Genomic DNA, 21,827 nt, shown 5'->3' with positions numbered 1-21,827 from the left:
GAGAGTTAGTAATGAGGGTGGGGTGTTTGGTCGAGGGGGTTAAACCGGCTCGTGCGTGCAAGAGAGAAGAGCCGACGAACACGGCGGCAGCACAGCACAGCCAGCACAGCAGTGTACAGCACCGCGCCGCACGTCGCTGTTGCTGCTGCTGCTGCAACACGCCCGCACGGAGCTGCTGGCTTCTCTCCCTGCAACCTGCTCCGTCTGCCCAGTCGCCTGCTGCTGCAACAGCTGCTGCTACTGTCGTGTTCTCTCTCTCTCCCGCTCGCACGCGCGCGCGTTGGCCTGCTGACGACGGCGCTGTGTCGGGGACTGCGTTACTAACCTGCGTGTGCACAACGGTATGGTGGCGGTCACCTGAACACAGGGTGGGGTTGGTGGGGGTAGGGTTGTGAATACGCACACCATCACGCACGCATGCATGCACATCCCCCACCCCCACCAACACACACTGTCAGCACGTGCGTGGCAGCCCAAGCGGTTTAGCTAGTCGTGACTTGCATCCCTCCATCGCATACGTAGTACATCAACCCTCGTCTGTGTTGCTGCATCGCCTGCTGCTTGCTGCTGCTGCTGCTGCTGCCGTGTACCGCAAGCGTCAGTGAGACTGACTAGGCAAATCCTTACTAAATGTACGCTGGCTGGCTGGCTGGCTCAGCTGCCCTTGTGTTTCGTTTCTTCGTCGTCGTGCTAGCAGCCTGGCATACTACCCGTTCGTTGAAGGAGTTCTCAACATCCCTGCCCTCCCTAACCCCCGCAACAACACATCGTCGACGGCGGCATTCTGGATGTGTGTGTGTATGTGTGTGTGCGCGCGCGCGGCGCGGATGTGTGTGTGTGTCGTCGCTTCTTCATCGTCTGACGAAGCCGGGGTCTTCTGTCGTGCTGATGCCCTTCCACGGCCTGGGGTCAAGGTCGCGGCAACGATTGGCGTGGCGGCCATCTAGCTTCGGGAGTGTCACGTTCGAAGCAGTGCCCACGGTGTGAAGCTTTTTCTTTTTTTTTTTTCCAATCGCCATCCATCCCCCAACCCTCGTGTTGGCGGTGGGAGGGGGTTCACGTGCACACACGAGTGGCCAGTGCGTGTGTCGGTACCCTCCCCTTCCCCCCCAACCACCAAAAGTGTCTCCGCTTCACTGGAGGAGGAACCCAGCCTGCTTGTGGATGCACCATGTAGTGTGTTTCCACGACTGTCGTCGATGTGTTAGCCAGCTCGTCGATCGTTCTGCTACTGTCAGTAGCTAGGTGAGACCTCCCACCCGTGTTTTCTTCCCTGTGCACCTGGTCTTTCACGCAATCTTCGGTCGTCGTCGTCGTGGTGGTAGTGTCATCATCGACTGACTTTTGTCTGGCGACACGTGACCAGTCCAGCAATACTAGTCGCCGGTGGTGTTGTATGGATCGTGTTGTGTGTCACCACCAGCAAGGTTCAGCCACCCTGCACTCATCTTTCGCTGTGATTCGGAATTACAACCTGAGCACCGACCCGGAGCAAGCTTCGTACATTACACACACAGCAGCATCATCCTCCCATTTCCGCTCAGGCCATGATCAACAAGGGAGGAGCATGTATGTTTGCCCACAGCTGAACGAGTGAGGTATTGTTCACATCTTTTTTTTTCTCTCACTTCTCTTTTATAGTAAAACATTGAATTCCTTTTTTAGCAGTCTGTCAATAGGGTTCGCTGCTAGCTCCCTCTGCTTTTTATTTCTTTTCAGTCGCAAAAGTCTGGCGGCGGTTTGAGTGCCCCCCCCAATCAGCTTCACTCAGTCGCCAGAACCTGATACCAAAGGAATAGTAAGCCGGGTAGCTCACAGGTAGGGATTTGCTTCCAGACTTTCGGAGTGCGTAGGGGTCACCTTGCACAGCGCGAGACTGCAGCCGCGAGAGGGAGGAGACTGTTGACGTCAAGGAGAAAACAAGCCGAAGATCGAGGAAAAAAAAATTTTCACCGAGAGCAGCTAGAAAAAATTTACTAATAATCTCCCGATCCGTTGCTGTCAGATCCAGCTTGGTGCACGACTTTCTTGTAGACTTGTCTGCTGTTGGAAAGTTTTTCTGTTCATTTTTTTTTTCAATTGCCGTACCGACATGACGTCACGACAGCACGTGACTCAAAGGGCGCCGTGAGTAAGACGCGTCGTGATCGTGGTCGTCGTCGCCGTCGCCGCCTCCAGACCGGAAGTGGAAGACGTTACGGCCACAAGGCTTGGCGTCGTCAGGTTGCTTGGTGGACAGGACACGCGCGCCATCACGAGGACAAGGGGCACGCGGGGGCCAAGGCCAAGGCCGTTCATCTCCTGCACGGTGAGCTGGGAAATGCTGGAGAAGAGCCTCGTAGCGCGTGAGCGGTTGTCATGACGACGGGCGGAGGGCGTTTCGATTTCGACGATGGCGGAACATACTGTGGAGGGTGGGAGGACGGAAAGGCCCATGGCCACGGTGTGTGCACTGGCCCCAAAGGGCAAGGCGAGTACGCCGGCGCCTGGCAGTACGGCTTTGAAGTGTCTGGAGTGTACACCTGGCCGTCAGGTAACGCCTACAAGGGCCAGTGGTTCCAGGGCAAGCGTCACGGGCTGGGCGTGGAGACCAAGGGACGCTGGTTGTACCGCGGAGAGTGGACACAGGGCTTCAAGGGACGCTATGGAGTGCGCCAGTCCACCACTTCCGGTGCACGCTACGAGGGCACGTGGACTACGGGGCTGCAAGATGGCTACGGCTGCGAGAGCTACGCTGACGGAGGTGAGTCTCATATCACGTAAGATTTGTTTACCTGATTGCGCAGATAACATTTGCCGAGTTCATTTTTGCATGCTTCACTTTCCTTCCAGAAAAACCCACCCCCTCTCCACCCACCTACCCCTACCCATCATTACTCATTCGCCATTGCTTCCACATCGGGTACATCATCCTTGCCACCCCTCCTCCGGAGATTCTCACCTGCCTTAATTGACCGCCAGATGTAGCAGACCCACGTTGGCTCACCTGTTGGCAAGATACCGCGAGATTCTCGTCACGAGCTTGTAGGTCATCTCGTCTTATCTTCATCACTGGGTCCTGAATCAGCCACGTGCTCTGTCTTCTGGCCTCTTTGCTGTTGCTCGCGAAACTGTCAGTCCTACGGACATCTGACCTCTTGACCGTTTTCCTCCCATCATTCATTGATAGCCAATATCCTGGCTCCTCCACCTGACAGACAGTCACACAGACACTAACATGCCTGTAGGTCTACCTTGGTCAGTAAGTAGACCTCATCATGGTCAGCACTAGTACCCTTCAGGATGTCCAGACATTGTACCCAGTGACAGTCGTCCCCGGATGTAGGGGCTGTCAACAACAGCTCACACTCTGCCATCTTTAGTAACTTTTGTTGACAATCTTGGTAAAACAAACAGTACTAAAAATAGACATAGACATTCTTCGTTTTCATCCTCTTTTCTTGCTTTCTTTTCTTCCAGAAAGTAGAAAAGCAATAACAAAGAATCTCACAAGGGAACATGAGATTGTAGGTGTATAAATATAGGTAACTCCATTAATCAAGGGCTTGCTGACTCAGGGTGTTATTGGAAAATCGTGGAGTCTGTCCGTGAACCCAAACAGACGGCGATGAAAACATCAGCAGGAACATGTAACCCGAGTAACAGTGTAAAGGTCAAATGTTACAACCCAGTCACATGTCACGGTCAGGCGACCGCAGTGACCCCAGAGGTCATCGTTACAGGAAGTTGATGACTGTTCGACATCATAAACTAATGAGGCAGTGTGTTTGTCTAATGTTAGTCTGTATCAGCTTGGTCCTACGCTGGACATTTCCAGTAAGTTCCGTTCGCTGGAGTTTCAGTGTGACGGTTGCTATAGAAACAGACTTTGAGGTGGGTGCGCACTGTGTACGGGTACTTGGGGTATGTCGGTGTGACGTGTGCCGTCTGTATGTCTGTGTAAGTGTGGCGTGTGTAGTACTGTGGTCGTGTGAGGCCAGTCTCATATGTTCGGTCCATATTGGGAGGTGGAGGCAGGAGTTTGCCCTAGTGACCTAGTCTGTGACCGTTAGGGGCAGTTGACTGGGAGTGGCATGGCGTGTGGAGGACGATCTGTTGGTGCCTCTAGCCCTGTAACTCACTCGATCCTTCTGGGATCTCCCCATCAAGCAACTGTTCTGCAGAAGATACCCGAATCATAAGATAAAGCAAAAACGGGGGAAAATTCCTTGGACTCTGTCCTACGCTAGACTAGGATTAGACACGGTGAACCACTCTGTCCCTACGTCAGTGACACTCTTTCTGTACATGTAGTGTACCACAGCATGGGGTCGCATTCTGACTCCTCCTCCTCACATAACAGACACAGTCGCCTTTAAATTAAGCGACCTCACACAGCGTTCACAGTGAGTTCAGTGGTGCTGGATCACAGCCCTCGATCTGTTGATGGCAACTAGTCACACCATGCCCACCACAGACACTAGCGACTGTCGGGAGGTCCACAACAAATGCAGGAGAAGCCAAAATCTTTTCGTCTAAAGCTGACCTACACCCTGGCTAACTGTGAAGCCATGTTGCTGGGAAGTTGAACCCCCGCGAGGTCAGGCCAGGACAGGATGGAGACCAAGAGACATTGTTCACGGTGACACAGATGCTTCCTGCAGCTTCACCATTGATTTGTTGTTGTTGGGGGGTCCTATCGACTGGGCTTACTTTAGTCACCTGCTGTTACAGATATCAGCTCCAAACCCTGGTTACAACTGCCAGACTACCCCCTGGATTATTTCGATACTGAAACTTGTTTATGTAAAGCACTTTGAGCCTGGCTATGATGATGGTATACAAATCAACTTTATTATTCTTTATTAAACTTTATCTAACACTCTCGCTTTAGACCCATTCATCGTCCCCGTAATAATAAAAATTATTAAATATTATAATGTTTATTATTATTATTAATTCTATAGGAATTAAGTATATTAAGTATATTAAGGAATAAAGTAGGAGTATATAGCCACCATCAAAACGTTTTACAAAAAAGCAACAATAATAATAATTATCTGGAACCGAAGAAATATTACTAAATGAAAAAAAAAAATGCTCAGGCTGTAAATCAGAAGCAAATTAAAAATTCTAATTACAAAGAATTGGAGGCAAGGAATGATATTGAGCGAAAAACTGGAGACAAGGTGGCCTGGATGAACATGAGGCTGCAGAGACTGACAGAAGTGGTCTGCCGGTAAAAACGACCTGGAGTAGGCATAGAACATCGATAACAAAGATAGAGGATGTAACGAAAAAAAAGACAAGGTGGCCAGAGACACCAAAGTCAACATAGATCGAGACAAAAACAAAAACAAACAAAAATAAACAAAAATACTGTGTTTCCTCAAAACAGCTCGGTGAAGGGACGTTATCAGTCATCTGTAACAATGGCCTCATCACCTTGCATCTTCTCTTCTATTCCAGAACTATAATATAGGTATTTAATATAGGTATAATTTAGGTGTATAATATAGATATATAATATAGGTATATAATATAGGTATAATGTAGGTATATTAATTGTATATGTAGGTATAAAGCTCTGGCGGCTTCATTAAAGATTTAAGTCCATTTAAGTTCAGCTCTGGACTAATAGTCAAGATGGCGTCCTAGAAACTACAGTTAAACCTCCTTAAATTGAAACCTGAGGACAGCATCTATCCGTTCTTGTCTTCCCTGGCGTTGATGCTGGCAAATGGCGCCTGCAATCATTACCCGACCTCTACTCGTGCCTGGAACTGATGATTGTTGTACATCCGCTCCACTCCCGCAACAACACACACGTTGATGTCGATGTCGGCCATGTCCTCATCGACTGGTGCCCTGGACCCGTGTGCACAGCCATCGATTGGGGAATACTTTCTTTCTCTCTCTCTCTCTCCCTCTCTCCCCCGTCCTTTCCCTCCCGGCTCTCACTCGCAGGTACACTGGCAGCTCTGTCTCACCTGCGTTTGTTGCTAAGCTACTTCTTATATTCCGTGCTCAGCAGCTACAAATTCTTCTTGTCCTGTTTCAAGATGACAATCAAAATTTATTTATTGACCAAGGAATTCGACATTGTTTCGAATTATTTGATTAATATCCATTATTATTATTTCAAACATCTTGACTTTCTTTGCTCGGGAAGCTATTAATTATCTAATGTAATAAAAGTATCTTAAGTTCCCGACCCTGTCGTGTTCCAGGTGTAGTAGGATCAGTATCCCCAGTGGGATCTTAGCAAGTCATGTTGCTAAACCTGTGCGCAGATGAGTTTGTAAGATGGCCGGGTGGACGAGGGAGTAGTGGGGTAGAGAGGGTGGACGAGGGAGTAGTGGGGTAGAGAGGGTGGACGGTTGTTTTCTCAGTTAGTTCTCCGAGCAAACAGCGAGTACCTGCGATGCGCGAGAACAATGACATCATGAATACTGGGGCAGGTGGCGCTATCTCATTCACTTCCGGTATGCCAAGTTTGCAAGGGTCAGAGCATGCGCTGTAGTTTTCAAGAGACTGCAAGATCCTTCTCTGCGTCGACCAAGATGGCGTGGATGACGTCACTGGCGCACCGATACCCGTAGGCTGCTCAGGTAAAGGTCGAGCAGACGAGAAGATCAAACGGCTACCCCGAGTGCGATAAACAGGTATTTTAAGACAACCTTAAAAAGATCCCGCTGAGCTTTCCAAAACCGCGGTAGAAAGAATTTTTGTGAATGGCTGAGGTATCTCGGAGGACAGTAAAAAGAAAACGTATTTACCAACTGGTATTTGAACCTGACCTGCTTGAAGTTATTAGGAAATGAAGTGTGCAGGCTGCATGCCGTCGTCATAAATACATTCGCTGCAAACTGCGTTTCGAATCGAAAGCAAGGATCGATTACAATTCTTTTCTATCCTTCTTGTGCTTTATTTCTTTCTTTCCTTCCGTCGCTTTCTCGTGCAAAGGAGTGTTACTGTCTCGTCACGTCCAAGTTTACCACCTGCATCCTTGCTTGTCGCTCTCGCCTTCTTGTTGTTGTTATTAAAGTCATTTAAGGTGATAAAATTCAGCAAGTTCAAAGGAGGCAAAAGTGTTTGCTAAATGTTTGTTGGAGAGACAGGGGTTAAGACCCTTACTTATCCCCATCCCTAACTCTTTTGGGAGTCAGGTATTCAAACCGACGCCTCAGTTCGGTTTCGAACCAGCAAGTGTATACACATTTGGGTTCGAACGGCGTAGCCCTACCCTCTTACCACTAGACTATCCTGCCCCTGTCCTGGCTATCCTGTCAAAGATACAGACCTCACAGAAGCAAGAAGCAGCAGAACAGAAATATTTCAGAGCTTGTTTCATGACGAGCGATTTCTATAGCCGAGGACATACTGAGGTGAGGTTCCGTGACACGGAATGGTCCACCCCACAGTTGGAGAACTGAACATTAAAATCCATAGTGTCAGCAAACAGAACATTGCGAATGTCAGGGACTGAGAATGGGTGAATCCTAGAGATGCTAGTGTTGACAAACACGTAGTGAACGTTGGGAGGTGAACAATGGCGAGACCTTATCAAACAAACCCTGGAGTAAACAAGTCTGTTTCTATTTTAATTCCAGTGTTGGCAATGACACTTTACACACAAACTCGGGTGAGCGTGAGCACCAGACGAAGGTCTGTGTACACCCGTCACTACAGTCGGGGGAAAGGAGAGTAACACAGCTGGCAGTGTACTCACCTGTTTCTTTCCAAAGTCTACTTTAAATGTTTAGTGATGTGACGTCACGATATGCCTACTTAACATACGATCCCAGCTCTCCCATTGGCTGCGGCTTACACAGCGTAGTCTACACACCATCCTGGCGTCTGTTGACCTCTTGATGTTTGCATGCGTGCACCCGGAGAATGGAAGGAAGGGTATTGACCCAGCTTTGGGGAAATCACATCTTGTATGGAGCTTTCCCCGATCATTAGGGAAACCACATTAGCCCTCCCCCCTACTCCTTTCAAACACCTTCAACAAAAATTCCCTCAACTGACGCCTGATTTTTTTTTAATCTTTGTAAGTTTCCTCTGAATCGGGAACCTAGCATCATCATCATCATCATCATCATCCCTCCTTTTCATCATCACCCCTCCCACACCCTGCGTTCCTTGATTCCATGCAGTGTCACGTGACATGTGACCGGAAGTACTGATGACAAGGCTCTCGTTCTTTCTCAGGATACGGAGGCTCGGAGGGGTCAGCTGGAGGTAGGCCTTGTTTCGCTTTGTCTGATTGCCTGGCCTTGATCTTATTTCCACAGCTTACTGATCGATTGACTGGAGTAGCTTAGAAAGTGTGCCATCTCTTTTTTTTATTTTTTCCCTCCATCTTTGGCTTTTTGTAGACAGCTTTCTGACCTAAGAGAATAGTGGGGGAGGGCTGAGTGATACTACTTTTGCTAACTGACCTATTTCACTGACACTGTCCTCAATTTTTTCTCTCATTGACAGCCATGCTTTTTTGTGTGTGTGGTTCTAGTGAAGCCAGCAACAACAAAACTAAAGCAGTAGGTTGCAGTGTTTCTCACCTTTGACTTCTAGATGACACCCTACTAAGACTGTGCACTTAAAACTAAAACATAGCCAGTTAGAAAAACTTTGCAATTATTATTATTATTAATTATTAATTTCCAAAGACTCTGGCGCAAGAAGCATCCTTTACATAACACAGCATCACCTACCCGGAACGAGTCTTCGTGAAGTGACCCGGGTGGCTTGTATTCTGCCCCGATGCAGACAGTTCTAGTGACGAATGGTAGAGATTGTAGGTGGAGGGAGAAGGGGCTTGGTATAAGAAGGGGGAGGCTATAATGAGATGGTTTCAGCTGGCATGGTGTTACATTGCATGGTGTTGCTCTTCTGGAGTTTGGATTTTGCATGGTTTGTAGCCAACACCTCATTGAAATCTTTTAGAAATTTATTGACTACTGTTGAGTTTAAAAAAAAAAGCCACCTGAAAGTCATCTGTATACCTGTAAAATGTAACAAACGTTGATTAGAGTATACATTAATCCGTCCCACTCATCACTGGATGTTAGTGTGTGTGTTAGTGAGAGAGAGAGAGAGATGAGAAGAGAGAATTGAGCGAAGGTAAAAGTCTAAGAGGTCGTAAGGTCAAGTGATTCTATTGCCAGCAACAGCATTTCCTGTTCACGGGATGCCAGAGATTACTTCCAACAGTTCACCGAGTGTATGAAGTTGCATCCCACCCCAATCATTAATTGTTGTGGTGTGATACCAACACAGTTCTCCGGAACAAGAGAGGTTGCCAACCCTCGACCACCCCTTCCTGACGGGTGAAGGGAGGGAAAGCTGGCAGTTCTGTGTTGTGGTCCTCAAAGCTAAGGAACTGGTCACGTGATCTGTTATTCCATCCTTGCTTTTAATGTTTATATCCGAACAAGGAGTTCCACTGTCGTTGAACTGGACCTCAGTGTCACAGTGTGTTGACCTTTCACCTTTTTCTGCATCCTTCCAAAGATCCATGCACGTGTTGACAGATACTAGACAACAACTACGGGGATGGGAAATACATAATAAGTGAAGAGTAACTCACTAGGCAATCAGGAAAGAGAGAATGAAAACTAATTTGTTATTAGGTGATCGGAAATATGTCGAGGGCACAGATTCAAGACCCAGGTTAGTACGGAGAAGTAAACAATAAAATTCTGATGCCGTCCCCTGATTGTAAACGCGCGCACACACATACACACACGAACATTTTAAAACAAATTGCAAATGAATAAAATATTCCTCCATACTTTCCACACTTACTGATCGACATTTTGTCAAATATTTCCGGATTGTGAGTTGTTCTGATCTTCCAAAGCTGAATATTACGACATCCTAGTCTTGATTTCACTATCATAAAGTATTTTGTAAGCCGAGGTGTCATGGAAAGCATAAACTGTTGTGGCTGTCCTAGCGATACAATCATAATATAATAACATATATATATCAAGTCATCATATGTAAGACTAGGAGTCCGTTGCTGCACAGCACACGCACGACACAGCGGTTACCCAGCGAGAGATCAAAGTACCGACGTACATGCGTTGGCGGGTCTGTGCCTGAGACTAGGGTGGCCCTCGAGGTGCTGGCTGTACCCGAGTCATTGTCATCATCTTGCAGTGTAGGTAGCTAGGTTGTACCCGAGCATAACACACTCCTAGGCTCTGTCACCATCATGAGAGCTGAGAATTGTCTGTGGATACACTCTGGGTTACTCACCTGGAATACATTGCTACTGCGCCATCTTGTGATTTGTCTGCCATGGGAGGGTGTGTATGAGTCCTCCTGTTTATTACTCATTGTCTCTTACAATGCTATGTGTGCGTGCGTGCCTATGTGTGTATATGCTTCATCGTAATCGCCATCGCCATCGCCATCGCCATCACCATCATCATCATCAGCAGCAGCATCCGAAGCATGCCATAACACAGTCAGATTCACTCCAGGTGTTTACAAAGGAACCCAGAAGTTATATTCTGAAGAAAAGCAGACACAGGTAAACAGGAAATCTAGACAGGTGACTTCCGGAGGACGTGGGACCTCGTAATGATGTCCACAGTTGACACAGTCATTGACAGGAATCCACAGGACAGACGACAGCCACATGGTGGCCAAGGGAAGAGGAGAGATAACTCGATCAACTAAGCTTCCTACCGCAAAGTTTTTCGTCTGTGATACAACAATGTTACATTAGTCCCAGTCCTCGGCCATCGTCCCACACCATATTGTAGGCCGATGAGGTCGCAAGTACTGAACACGCAAAGTAGGAGGTTTTGCTCGGGGTGGGTGTGGGGTGGGCTAATAATGAGCATGCTAATGACTGGCCTCCCTTTGATGTAATATTTTAAATGGTCTGCAAAAAGCTGCTTGTCTGACACTATTAATGTGATTTACAGCTGATGAGTGTTTGTCGGTTGGATAAGCTAACTGCTTGCATCAGACTGATGCATGAAATGCACTGACTGAGTTTAGAAGTTTAATGATGTTTATGTACAAAGAAGAATGTATAAACACTTTTGTTTAGCGTATAACTCTCTCTCTCTCACACACACACATTCATTCCCTTTTTCTCCCTCACACATTCACTCTCTAACACACACACACGAGCGTTCTCGCATTCATACACTTACATGTTTATCTATATATATATTCCAGCACACATACATGTATACAAACTGCAGCTCGCACTGTCGCACGCAATCGCAAAGTTTACAACAAGATGTCTGATTCTGCCTGCAGGCGGGATGGTTGATGTGTGGGTGAGCAGTGTTTATTGATTGTTTATTGATTCTGGCACTCGATGCATGACATCGACAAGCGCATCTATGACATCTCTGACCGTCCAGCAGCTTTTGTGCTGTAGACATCCTCCTCCCCAAGTGATGCTGTGGGCTTGAAATAAGGCTGTGAGATGTTCATTAACCACTCCACACTTTTTGTTTTGGCAATTCTGTATGATTGACATGCCTCTTTTCTAAACAACAACAACAACAACAACAACAACAACAACAACAACAACAACAACAACAACATTCTCTCCTTTCCAATAGCCGTCTTTATTTTATTTGTGGCTAAGAATGAGGTGAATAAAGTTTACAGTTTGTTTATGTGCAATGTGGACAAGCGCTTCATTACCTTTGTGGTCGGCGAGGGAAGCCACACCGAGGCAGCCACACACACAACAGAATGTTAGCCAGGACCAGCCTCGCTCTGACAGTTGAGTATCAACGTGGCATTCAAAGCCACAAAGCAAAGAAACAATCAAACAAGACACAATATATGTAGCAGGTGCAAATTTCTATAAATAGTGCTCCCTGCCTCGGACTAGGTGAGCCATTGCCGGTGGGAGACCATCGAGCCGGTGTTTGTGGATCGTTTTGTAATTACCCTGGCAGCACAGAATGCCGTAAACATATGGTCACATAGAAAGTATATAGGACCCATGTCTTTCCACCAGGGGACCCATGTATTTTGGCCTTTTGTGCTGCTAGGAAATCAGCTGCGCGAGAGATATGCGCAAAGGGTTTGTCGGTAAGTCTTTTCCGGTTTGTGTACAGTCCGTGCTGCCAACATGGCTGAAGCACAAACAGCGCACTCTGTAGCTTGAGGAGACTGATATCTGTCCTGAATATATTTTTCCTAGAGAGAAGGAACTACCTAGTTCCATAATGTGCCCAGATTCCTGCAAAAGTGATCGTGAGCCCGGATGGAAGCATTTAAACATAAAAAATATAGGCTTAAAAGTGTTTCGCATATACAAGAGACTTCATCCATCGTAGAATTAGAGTAGAACCGATCAGATAAACAAAGGCTTTAAAAATAATAAACAAGAGGGTTAAAACAGATCTCAAGAGCGCAATAAAATAAGCATCCCGCACATTAAACACCGAGCAGTTTGGGACAGAAAAAAATCACAATAATATTTGCACTAACATCGTCTGGGATTGATGTGCACTTTACATGTTAGCATTCTTGTCGGTATAGATGTACCTGCAGGATATTTTTGTACAGTTGTAACATTTTTATTTTTAAGTAACTTTTGCCAGGACAAATTTCGTTATTTCTGTGAAAGTTTGTTATATTTTACATTTCTTTGCCTTCAAGATGGTCAATGATAAAAATGAGGAGGAATATAGTTGATGGTCGGAAGAGGATTAGCTTAACTTTCACGGTTCCAGCGCACTGAACTCTAAGAACACTAACTAAACCCATTTTAACTCAACCCATCCTATACATATTTAATGGAAGCAAAATCAAGAATCTGCGTTCTGCCATTCCTCAAAGTAAAAATCTCTAAAGTGAAAGAGAACAGTGATGCCGACCAACTCTGGTGTGTTGTTTAAACTCGAGGCGCCCATGGAGGCTTCACGCTCCATTAGTCTCAGCATTTGTGTTTTTTCTAGTTAGAAAATTCACGAGAAACAATGCCGAACATTTCACACCAGCTGACATTTAGAGCAATGTTTCGAAACATTTTCCTTTCGTCATAAGCGCAGACAGAGTTCACACACCGCACGCAGCCACGAGCCAACAGCCAAACCGGAAGCGGTCTACCCGACGGTTGGGGGTAAAGGTCACGTGCATGCATACTGTTCCAAAAAGGTTCATTAAGCTAATCACAAGGTGTGGTGTGAGCGGCTTTTCGTATCAGCCACACTCACAGACTGTTTGGCGACTGACAAACCTAGGAGAAGGTTGCCATGACTTCTGACTTTTCTTCTTCCTCCGCTTTCACTTTGCTGTGTCCGTGTCAATGAAAGCAGTGGTCAGAGGATTGTTCTCGAAAGTAACATCGTGTTCTCTAGTTTCTAAATGCAGGCCACTCTGTTCATGGTGTGAAATTCGGCATCTTGGCCTGCTGTCAACACATCACACGAACACAAAATATAACTACATTTGCAACTAGAACAGGGATGACCACGTGATACAAACATCAACCATACATTGCGGGTGGATTGGGTCCTGTTAAAAAATAAACAATGGAATTGCAGAAAGAACAGCAGGCTCTTTAGATGTTGTTATGCCAGTAAAGGTAAAGAACTGGTATCTGGAAATCCTTCAAGCGATCATTGGTAAGGTGTCTGGATATTGTGAGGTGGAGTTCGAAAGTTTCATGCGATAAACAAAGTTGTATCAGCATCCACGCCCGTCTGTCATGATGCCCTCTACCCGCCACAGTGTCCGTTACTGCCTCGTCCGTCATGCTCACGGAGTTTATGGCCAACCCTTGTGAGGCTAAATATCTCAAACTGCTTGACCTCTGCCCCCGACTAGACCCATCGTGTATAATGTTGCATTTGTCTTGGCAAACCCTTTCTCGGAAGAGGCTGTCACTTTACAACAACATCATCCCTGGTATCTTTCTTTTTTAAATCCCTTTTCTCCCTTCTTTGCCTCGGTCTGGCTGTGTTAATGTTCCAGACTGGAGGAACTACCTGCAGGACAGGTCTTACCAACAGCCGGAGGATAAACATTCCACTCAACCCAGCATCTCCATGCCTCCTTCTTGGCATCGACGCTCGTTCCCTGCAGTGAACTAAGCTCCACGCATGCGCAGCTCAGGTGAAAGATGTCTGCATGTCCGAAAGGCTTGCAGCTCTTCCATGATATGAGAGTTTGTGACACGTTATCTTCCCCTCTCATCCTCCCTTCCTCCTGCCCCTCCGCCTGTCGGGTGAGCTGTATGGGGTGGAGGGAGGAAGGGCAAAGGGTATGACACGGGCATCTGTTACACAGGTAGTACTTCCGTCATGGCTGCCTGCGATGCTGGCTGTGGTTGTCGTGTGCAGCACACGGCGCACACTCGGAAGATGAATTGTGCAGGAGTGAGAGAGGATGGAACACACTGAGCGCAGGGTTGTCGGGATGCATGGAGGAAGAGTTGGCGGAAGTGTTGTCAGTGTTGACTTAGACACACAAACATCTTGACATGTTGACTAAGACATGTAGTAGGTTGACCTAATACATATTGACATGTTGAAAGTTCACTTGCTGAAAAGACATGTTGAGAAAAAAAACATATTGACCAGGATGCTGACATTTTTATCTCATGTTGACTAAGACAATGAGCTCGTAATTATAGCCTCAATCTGGTTGACGGATTTCCGCAAGAGGTCACCTAGGAATAATTTCTTTGATGGCAAACCTTCCAACTTTGGACCTGCGCTGTAAAATATTTTGTAAATAACTATGTTTGACAAAGTTGTACATGAGGACCACACAAAGTACCAGTCTTGGGGTGGAAGATGTAAGAATGTGGAAATCTGCTCACCGTCATGAGCTCATCCGTTATTTGAGCAACCAAAGCTACAATCTGATTGGATAATTTGAATAAAGTCAAGGCCGCTATAACACCAGAGAACAGACTGTCCATTGCCGAACGTAGAGAGAAGAGTAGAACTGGACGTGTGAGGTGTGTTTACCTGTTTTACCTGTTTGTCACCTGTGATGTCCTCCACGTGGTTACCTGGGGTCCGAACTGCCACCAATGCTGTTACCTGCAGCTTTCCCAGCACTTTCCATTTTCAATAAACAGGCATCATTATCCCTCCGTCCCCTCAACACACAGACACACACGCTTGCAATAAAATATAAGCATACACTCTTGTCACCCAAAGAACAGAAATTTTGTAAGAACGTGGAATTCGTGGAAGTGACAAGATCTGATAGGTAAGGAATTGCTAAGAGGGTAAGTACAGGAACTGCGCCTCTTCCATCTATTCCATCGGAAGTCCTTCCCCTCCCAGTCCCCACCCCACCACCTCTCCCCCAGTTGCATCAGAAAGCGACTCCGATGGTCGGAAGCTTGACCCGAGCCGCTGCGCGAGCACGCGGTGACCTCAGTCGCCTCGGCGGCGGAGTGTAAGTCTGTAAACAACATTCGACACGATGAGCCATACCTCCTCGGCCTGAAGGCTCCTCCACCTCCTGCTGCTCGAGATGCACGTGCACAGCTTGAAGACGAAGTATGGGTTGATAAGATCACGTGACAGAGGGTAAAGGTCAGTGGGATTATACCACAAACAGGAGAGACCCTCCTCGACACAAACTTCTGAAACTTTGTTACGGTTTGTTTTCTTTGTAATTTGCTTTACGGCGATATGAACCTTAAAAAAAAAAGAAGAAATATTTGTCAACAAGGAGTGAATTTCTCGGGTGTGGGGGGTAGGGGTGGAATTGAAGTTGAGCGACGAATTTTTTCCAGTTGCAAACTCCATCCCCTGTTCATTTCTGACAGCAGGATCTCAGGATGTATATAACACCGAGTACATAATGAAGAAATCCCTAAATTTCTAATTATGGTTTAATTCATTGTGTGTTCGAACCCCCACGTGGGTGGGCCTGTGTATGTGGCTTTGTTTCGTTTTTGTTGTTTTATCTGCGGACACAAACTAAATAAGACAAGATTTTGCTTTCCTAGCTGCCATCAAAAACTACTTTGGAGAAGATGCTGCTGCCACTGTTCAAGAAAGAAGGAGTCGTTTGTGTCGGGTTCAGTCGCTCACTAGCACGCGCCGGTCTATAAATAAACCCGATAACGAAACGTGAGCGCGAGGTGTGCACGCGCACGCACACACGGCTGCTGCTGCTGCTGCAGTGATGCGGATGAATCGCTCGCCAGAAGATGAAGCACAGTCATGATAGAGTACAGCACCCGGCTTACCCATATATAATGCCCACCCCCAGCTCCCCTCCACCAAAGGTTACCTGCTTCCTGCACATGGCGTCAGCGTGTTCGCTACTCACGCGTAACCGACACCTTACCTGTGGACAGCCTTACCTGTGGTGAAGGCGCGTGCGTCAGACAGTGAGGTGGGGTGGATGGGGGGGAGGTAGAGGTGGGGTGGAGGAGGGGGAGAAGGATGTTTGCCAGGTGACGGTACTGTCGAAGCCCACGCTGCAGACTAGGAGCAGGATAAACACGACTTGTGTTGCTCCGGATGATGGGTGCGCATCCAAGAGAGCTGTTAGAGTCTTCAAGAGCTGTCTAGACCCTCCATCACCCCCATTTCTCCTTCCTCTCTCTACCTGCTTGTCAGTGTGTGTATTTAGAGAGAGAGAAGCAGGGAGGATGGAGAGACAATATAAAAAAGGAACGCGTATAATTTTTTCGTTTTCTAAAATGCTAAAAAAGTGTCCAAAATCTGGTTCAGTGACAACTTTCCGGTTTTTCTGTTAATAGATTCTTTGATTAATGAAATTTTTGCAGCAGGTGGCGCTGCATTTTGGCTGCTGCTGGCATGGCGAGTGTCTGTAGAATGTAGAAGAAAGTACAATTCAGAACAAAATGTCTGAACGAGAAATGCTGAATGACTAAGCACTGAGTGGCTCACCGCACAACAGTTACTGGTCACGTGACAGGAAATCATCTTGTGTGTGTGTGAATAGATGCTTAGAGTATGTGTGTGTCTTGAACCAGGTATTTAAAAACTCTAAAGAACCGCCTAGGTTAAGATAAAAATGGGAAAAGTTGTGTAAGGAATAATTTCGTTTGTAAGAACAATCTATTTTTAGCTGCTGATGTCATTTGTCGGCTCATTCACTCGAGCTGCCTCCATGTTCTCCTCCTGCTTGTCAAACATCATGGAGGATGAGTAATCTGTGAGTAACATTGCGTACCTTTCAATGTAAAATAACAAAAAAAAAACAACAATATAAAAGTTCTGTCACGAGAATCGATTGCCACACCCTTTCAGGCGCTGTCTGTGTTGTGATTCAAGTCACGTGACACAGTGTAGATAGACTCTAACGGCTGGAACAAATAATGTTTTGTAATAATATTTTGTTATATTTTAGGGTGAGGAGGTTACTAGAGTGATTCATATTCCTCTACCAGCTGGCTTATATGACCAGTAAAACACGTGGTGTGCACCACGACTTCCGGTTGTGTAGAAGTAGGTCTGTGAGTGTTTCTCTCTCTCACTCACACTCACATACACACGTACATCGCCACGCGCACTTTCACCTGTATGATAATTATTATTACCTTGTCACACGTGGTCTGAGAGTCAACATCACAGACAATATTCATGTCAACATGCAGCGCGCGCTGTGCGATTGTTCATCCATGAATAGAGCGACTGTTCACTAAGCGAGTCCAACGGTTGAATAGGAACAAACAAAACAAACAAACAGAACAAAGCTTTAGCGAGAGAAGTAGCATTGTTAATTATAGAGACAGAAACATGCTAGTTGTCAGTTATCCTCACCATTAATTATCCATAGCGATCTGTGCGCATGTGTCTGTGTGTGTGTGTCATCCAGCAGGCATCCACGTCCTGTGAGGGATGGAGAGAAGGATGGAAGAGGAGGTTGAGAGAGAATGTGTTGAGGAATGCGGCTTGCTGGCTGGTCGGCCTCCCACGGTGTTGTCATTGTTAATTGGGTGCCTGCACCTTCGCGAAATTCTGCCTGGCCTTTTTCTTTCGCTGCAACTGGAAAAGTCAGAGTTGATTTTATCCACAGCCCCTCCCCTCCAGAGAGTACCCCGTCTTCCATTCTACACTTCTGTACAGTCATGAGCGACCTGTTGGTGTCAGTTATAACTAAGTGACATGTGAGAGAATATTTTAGTTATTTTCAGTCTAAAGTGGCCCACTGTGACTAGAGGTTGACATTTGAAAGGAGACCAACCTCCCTTCGCCGTCATTACTTTCCCTAATTACCTCCCCCAGCGGAGTCAAATTTCCAGAGCGAGTTTCGAACCGGCGACTTGTACCAGAGTCGAGTGCATTGACCACCCGGGGTAGGGACTCCCCGACTCTCACCCTTCTTGAACTGTTTCTATCCTGGTGTGGAGAGAATCCTTGTATCAGTTGTCATGTTACTTGTGGAGTGTGGTTGAGATCGTACTTGACAGCGGGATAACCGCAGAGTAGGTGGCGCTGCTGTCGTAGTTTCAGCAGTAGGGAAAAGAGTCAAATTGCAGTCGAATTGCATCTGAAGGGGTGTGCAGTGGAGTTGCAGTGTACAAAATGCAAGTTATCATCAGAGACAGGGATGCTGGGAAAGACAGAACGACAGAGACCTGTGTACCATGTACTTTTTATTTACAGTCCCACATACGGGTACTCAATGTACATACGGATAACGGCAACCGGCTTTCGTGACTCCATTGTTGCCACATTGATATTCACGAATAATAATGTTTAAAAATCACGAAAGAATAAAGCCTGCTGTGAATCAATACGAGGTGAGTGTGTGTGTGGGTGTGTAAACTTGATACATATCTCAAGAAACAGATGGTGTGTGTTTGGGTGTTTGCATGTGTATGTGTGGTGTGTACTACACATTTATAGTGTGTGCATGTGGAAAACATGCCGTAATCTTACGGGTACACACGGGTAGAAATGCGAGATCAAATGTCAGTTTACACTTATGATCGTGGTGGTTGTTGTTGTTGTTTTCGGAGCACGCGGGTATGGGTGGCAGGAGGAGTGTGCAGTTTATTAAGGTCTTGATGTAAGTATACTATAAATAATGCTGAATATGGTGTCGGTAGAATAAAGGTGCCTGTATGACCGCTAGCTGTAGACAACTACCTCTATTGTTGTTTATTTTAAATTAAAGTTTGCATGTATGGACATCGAACTGACTGCACACTGGACAAGCGGGTTGTTTGGCGAGGAGAGCAACGATCACCACAGCCACTGTCATTCCTGGTGGAATCCACTTCAATCCCCAGTTGTTGCACTGTCTCCGACTGATTTCCGAAATGTTTGCTGTTTGTTTATTGCCTATCTGCCGTTCCATCAGCTATCCTTTCATGGCTGCAGGTCGTTAAATGCCGCCCTCGCTCAGTTACAGATCAGCTGAAACGGTTGATCGAGTGTGGAGGAGGGGTTGCAATCACGTGAAAAAAAAAATTAAATCAGCCCTCGACGACTGCTAGTGCGTGTCTACCCACTGCTCGCCGACAGCCGGCGGGAGGCGCTCCGCCACGTGGAAGAGACCTCAGGTCGGCGACCTCTGAACCTGGCGGCGCGTGCAGGTCGCGAGCCAATCGATGTGCTACGGCTGACGACCACAGGTTCCGGTGGGGCAGGCGTTAGTTGATGAAAAGCAACCGTGTCGTCACGTGTCGTGTATCAAAAGGTCGCCCGTGACTCCACATTGGAGACCTCGCCGAGTGTTGTAACCGCCATGTCCCTAGTCGCCTCAGTCACCCGAACATGTTCTTCACGTCCGTGTGGCAACGAAAACTTTTTTGACTAACAACACTAATGGGCCTAAAGTATGGACAATGTCCGGGACGATGACATGTGTTACTGAAGTGGAACCATGAAGACACGTGCATTTCACTTTCCCTTTGTTGACTTTGTGTCACACTCTTTACAGTCCAATGCCGCTCGGATCGCTGCATTAACCCTGGCTCTAATAAAAAAAAAAAAAAAAAAAAGTTTTTCCGACGAAAAAAAAGCGCACACGGCAGTCAGACCAGAATCGTGAAATATATATGTCGACAAGAATCTGTCTGGCCCTGGTAATAATTTTAAGACGACCAAAAAAGTCCTGCGAAAGGTGGGGTTGAGATTTTTCGGTTTTTAAATTTCAACATGGCGGTAATTGATAGGACGACTGACGTCACAAAGCCTGTCACGACAAGTGCATGATGGGACATTCCACACAGTTGTTACAGCGGGCACGTGCAGTAAGTGAAGGTCGCATGCCATCCTAGTGTGATTAGCCACGTGGAGTGGAGGGAGAGTGTGACAGACACAGTGCCAGCGTGTACTCGCCAGGACACTACTTAGTATACCCTCATATACCCTATATACCTTGTATACCATGTCTACCACGGGTTCACGCCGGCAGCTGCTGTCTGACCTTCACGACTGGGCGCGTCCAACATCAGCATCCCGCAGACAGTGAGGGTCACGTGATGTGCATGACAGGCTCGTGCACCGGCTGGATGCACACACACAAAAGCTTCCCAACATGTACAAATATCTGAGTAATTATAATTAAGTCAGTGTATATTAAACGACATATTCGTCAAAATGTAGCACAGTCTAGAATATTATTTTAATTGCTATGTCAGCGTCTGTGTTCAAACTAACGTCTGTTCTGGTCCAGGAATTGCGGACAGAGAGAAGCAATGGAATCACAAACATCAAGAAACTGTACTTCAACTGAGTTTAAAACTTTTTCAGGAATTTTTAGGATGAATTTCATGTCCCCATCCCTTACAATGGGTCAAATCTGTAAAGAAAGAAACACTAGTGGAGCTACCAGCTGTTGAAGTCTGGATATACTATACAGGGCTTCTGCTAAGGCTAAATTCTTTGGGTTCCCAGGAACCCCTTCTTCAGATTTTTAAGGGGGTTCCCTGTTCTTCGCCCAAATTTGAATTTGACGTTGAAGGGTCCTCCAACTTTTAATGTATATTTTTGCGTAAGCAGAAGCCCTGCTATATATACATTATTTGGGATAATGATGTAAAAATCTTACAGTGACTGAAGATTAGAAGGTTGGGGACTGGGGAATGGGTGGCTAGACCCCGAGGGTAGCTATTCACAAGGTCTCGGTGTCTAGCAAGTCGCTTCCTCTGGGAAAGTAGAGAAAAAGGTATAAGGTGGTCTGGACAAAGATGAATAAATGTCCGCACAGTGTGTTCGTTTTCTGGACAAAATTGTCACCAGGCACTTAGAGCTGCAAGGAAATGCAGAGGCCAGGCCTGGAGATTCCACGTGAACAGGTGTGGTGCTCACCTCGCCGACAGGTGTCTTGTGTCGAGCTCGTGTGTTTTGACGGCAGCTTCAAGGGGGAGTGGATTTTTTTTTTTACATTATATACTGGGAAATAATTACGATTACAAGTACATGGGGCCCGGAGAGGTCGTCTGTCCCGGGGCCCGGGCTGGCTCTCGGCGGCCCTGTTTGACGGCACCACCAGACCCTCCGTCTCACCCCTGCACGGGTCTGGACAGGTGTGCAGGTCTCTGTGTGTGTGTGGCAGGTCTGTATGTGTGTGGAGGGCTTGGGGGACTGAGAGAGCGAGATTATGAGTGGAACATGCAGGTTATTAAATGAAGGAAGTGGAAATAACAAGAAGAAACATCTGCGTGAAATTTCTCTCTTCAGTTGGGTAACCCACACACTCAATGATTTACCCAATTTTTTATTATTTATTTAGTGAGGAAGTGGGGTCAAGACACTTCCGGTCGAATATTGATTACGACATATTAGATAATAAAGACAGAGAGAGAAAGAGAAAAAGAGATGGAGCGAGAGAAAACTAGTTTCCGTGGCATCAGTTACACTCACAGACCTTTGACCCTGTGGTGCCTCGTGCCTGCC

At 46.7% G+C, this 21,827-nt stretch overlaps 1 protein-coding gene across 1 annotated transcript in view; it reads left to right on the top strand.

The window, feature by feature from the left end:
• The window catches only part of LOC112577148 (junctophilin-1-like), a 53,911-nt gene continuing 32,084 nt past the window's right edge, over positions 1-21,827 (top strand). Inside the window, 3 exon segments of the mRNA XM_025260125.1 lie at positions 1-1,598; positions 1,720-2,743; positions 8,197-8,226. Of these exon segments, the coding sequence (XP_025115910.1) occupies positions 2,359-2,743; positions 8,197-8,226 (415 nt within the window). The 5' untranslated portion in view covers positions 1-1,598; positions 1,720-2,358.

Source organism: Pomacea canaliculata, linkage group LG12 (assembly GCF_003073045.1).
Source record: "Pomacea canaliculata isolate SZHN2017 linkage group LG12, ASM307304v1, whole genome shotgun sequence".
Taxonomy (NCBI): Eukaryota; Metazoa; Mollusca; class Gastropoda; order Architaenioglossa; family Ampullariidae; genus Pomacea; species Pomacea canaliculata.
Note: the sequence above shows the minus strand (reverse complement) of the source record. Positions and strands in the feature narration are given on the sequence as shown.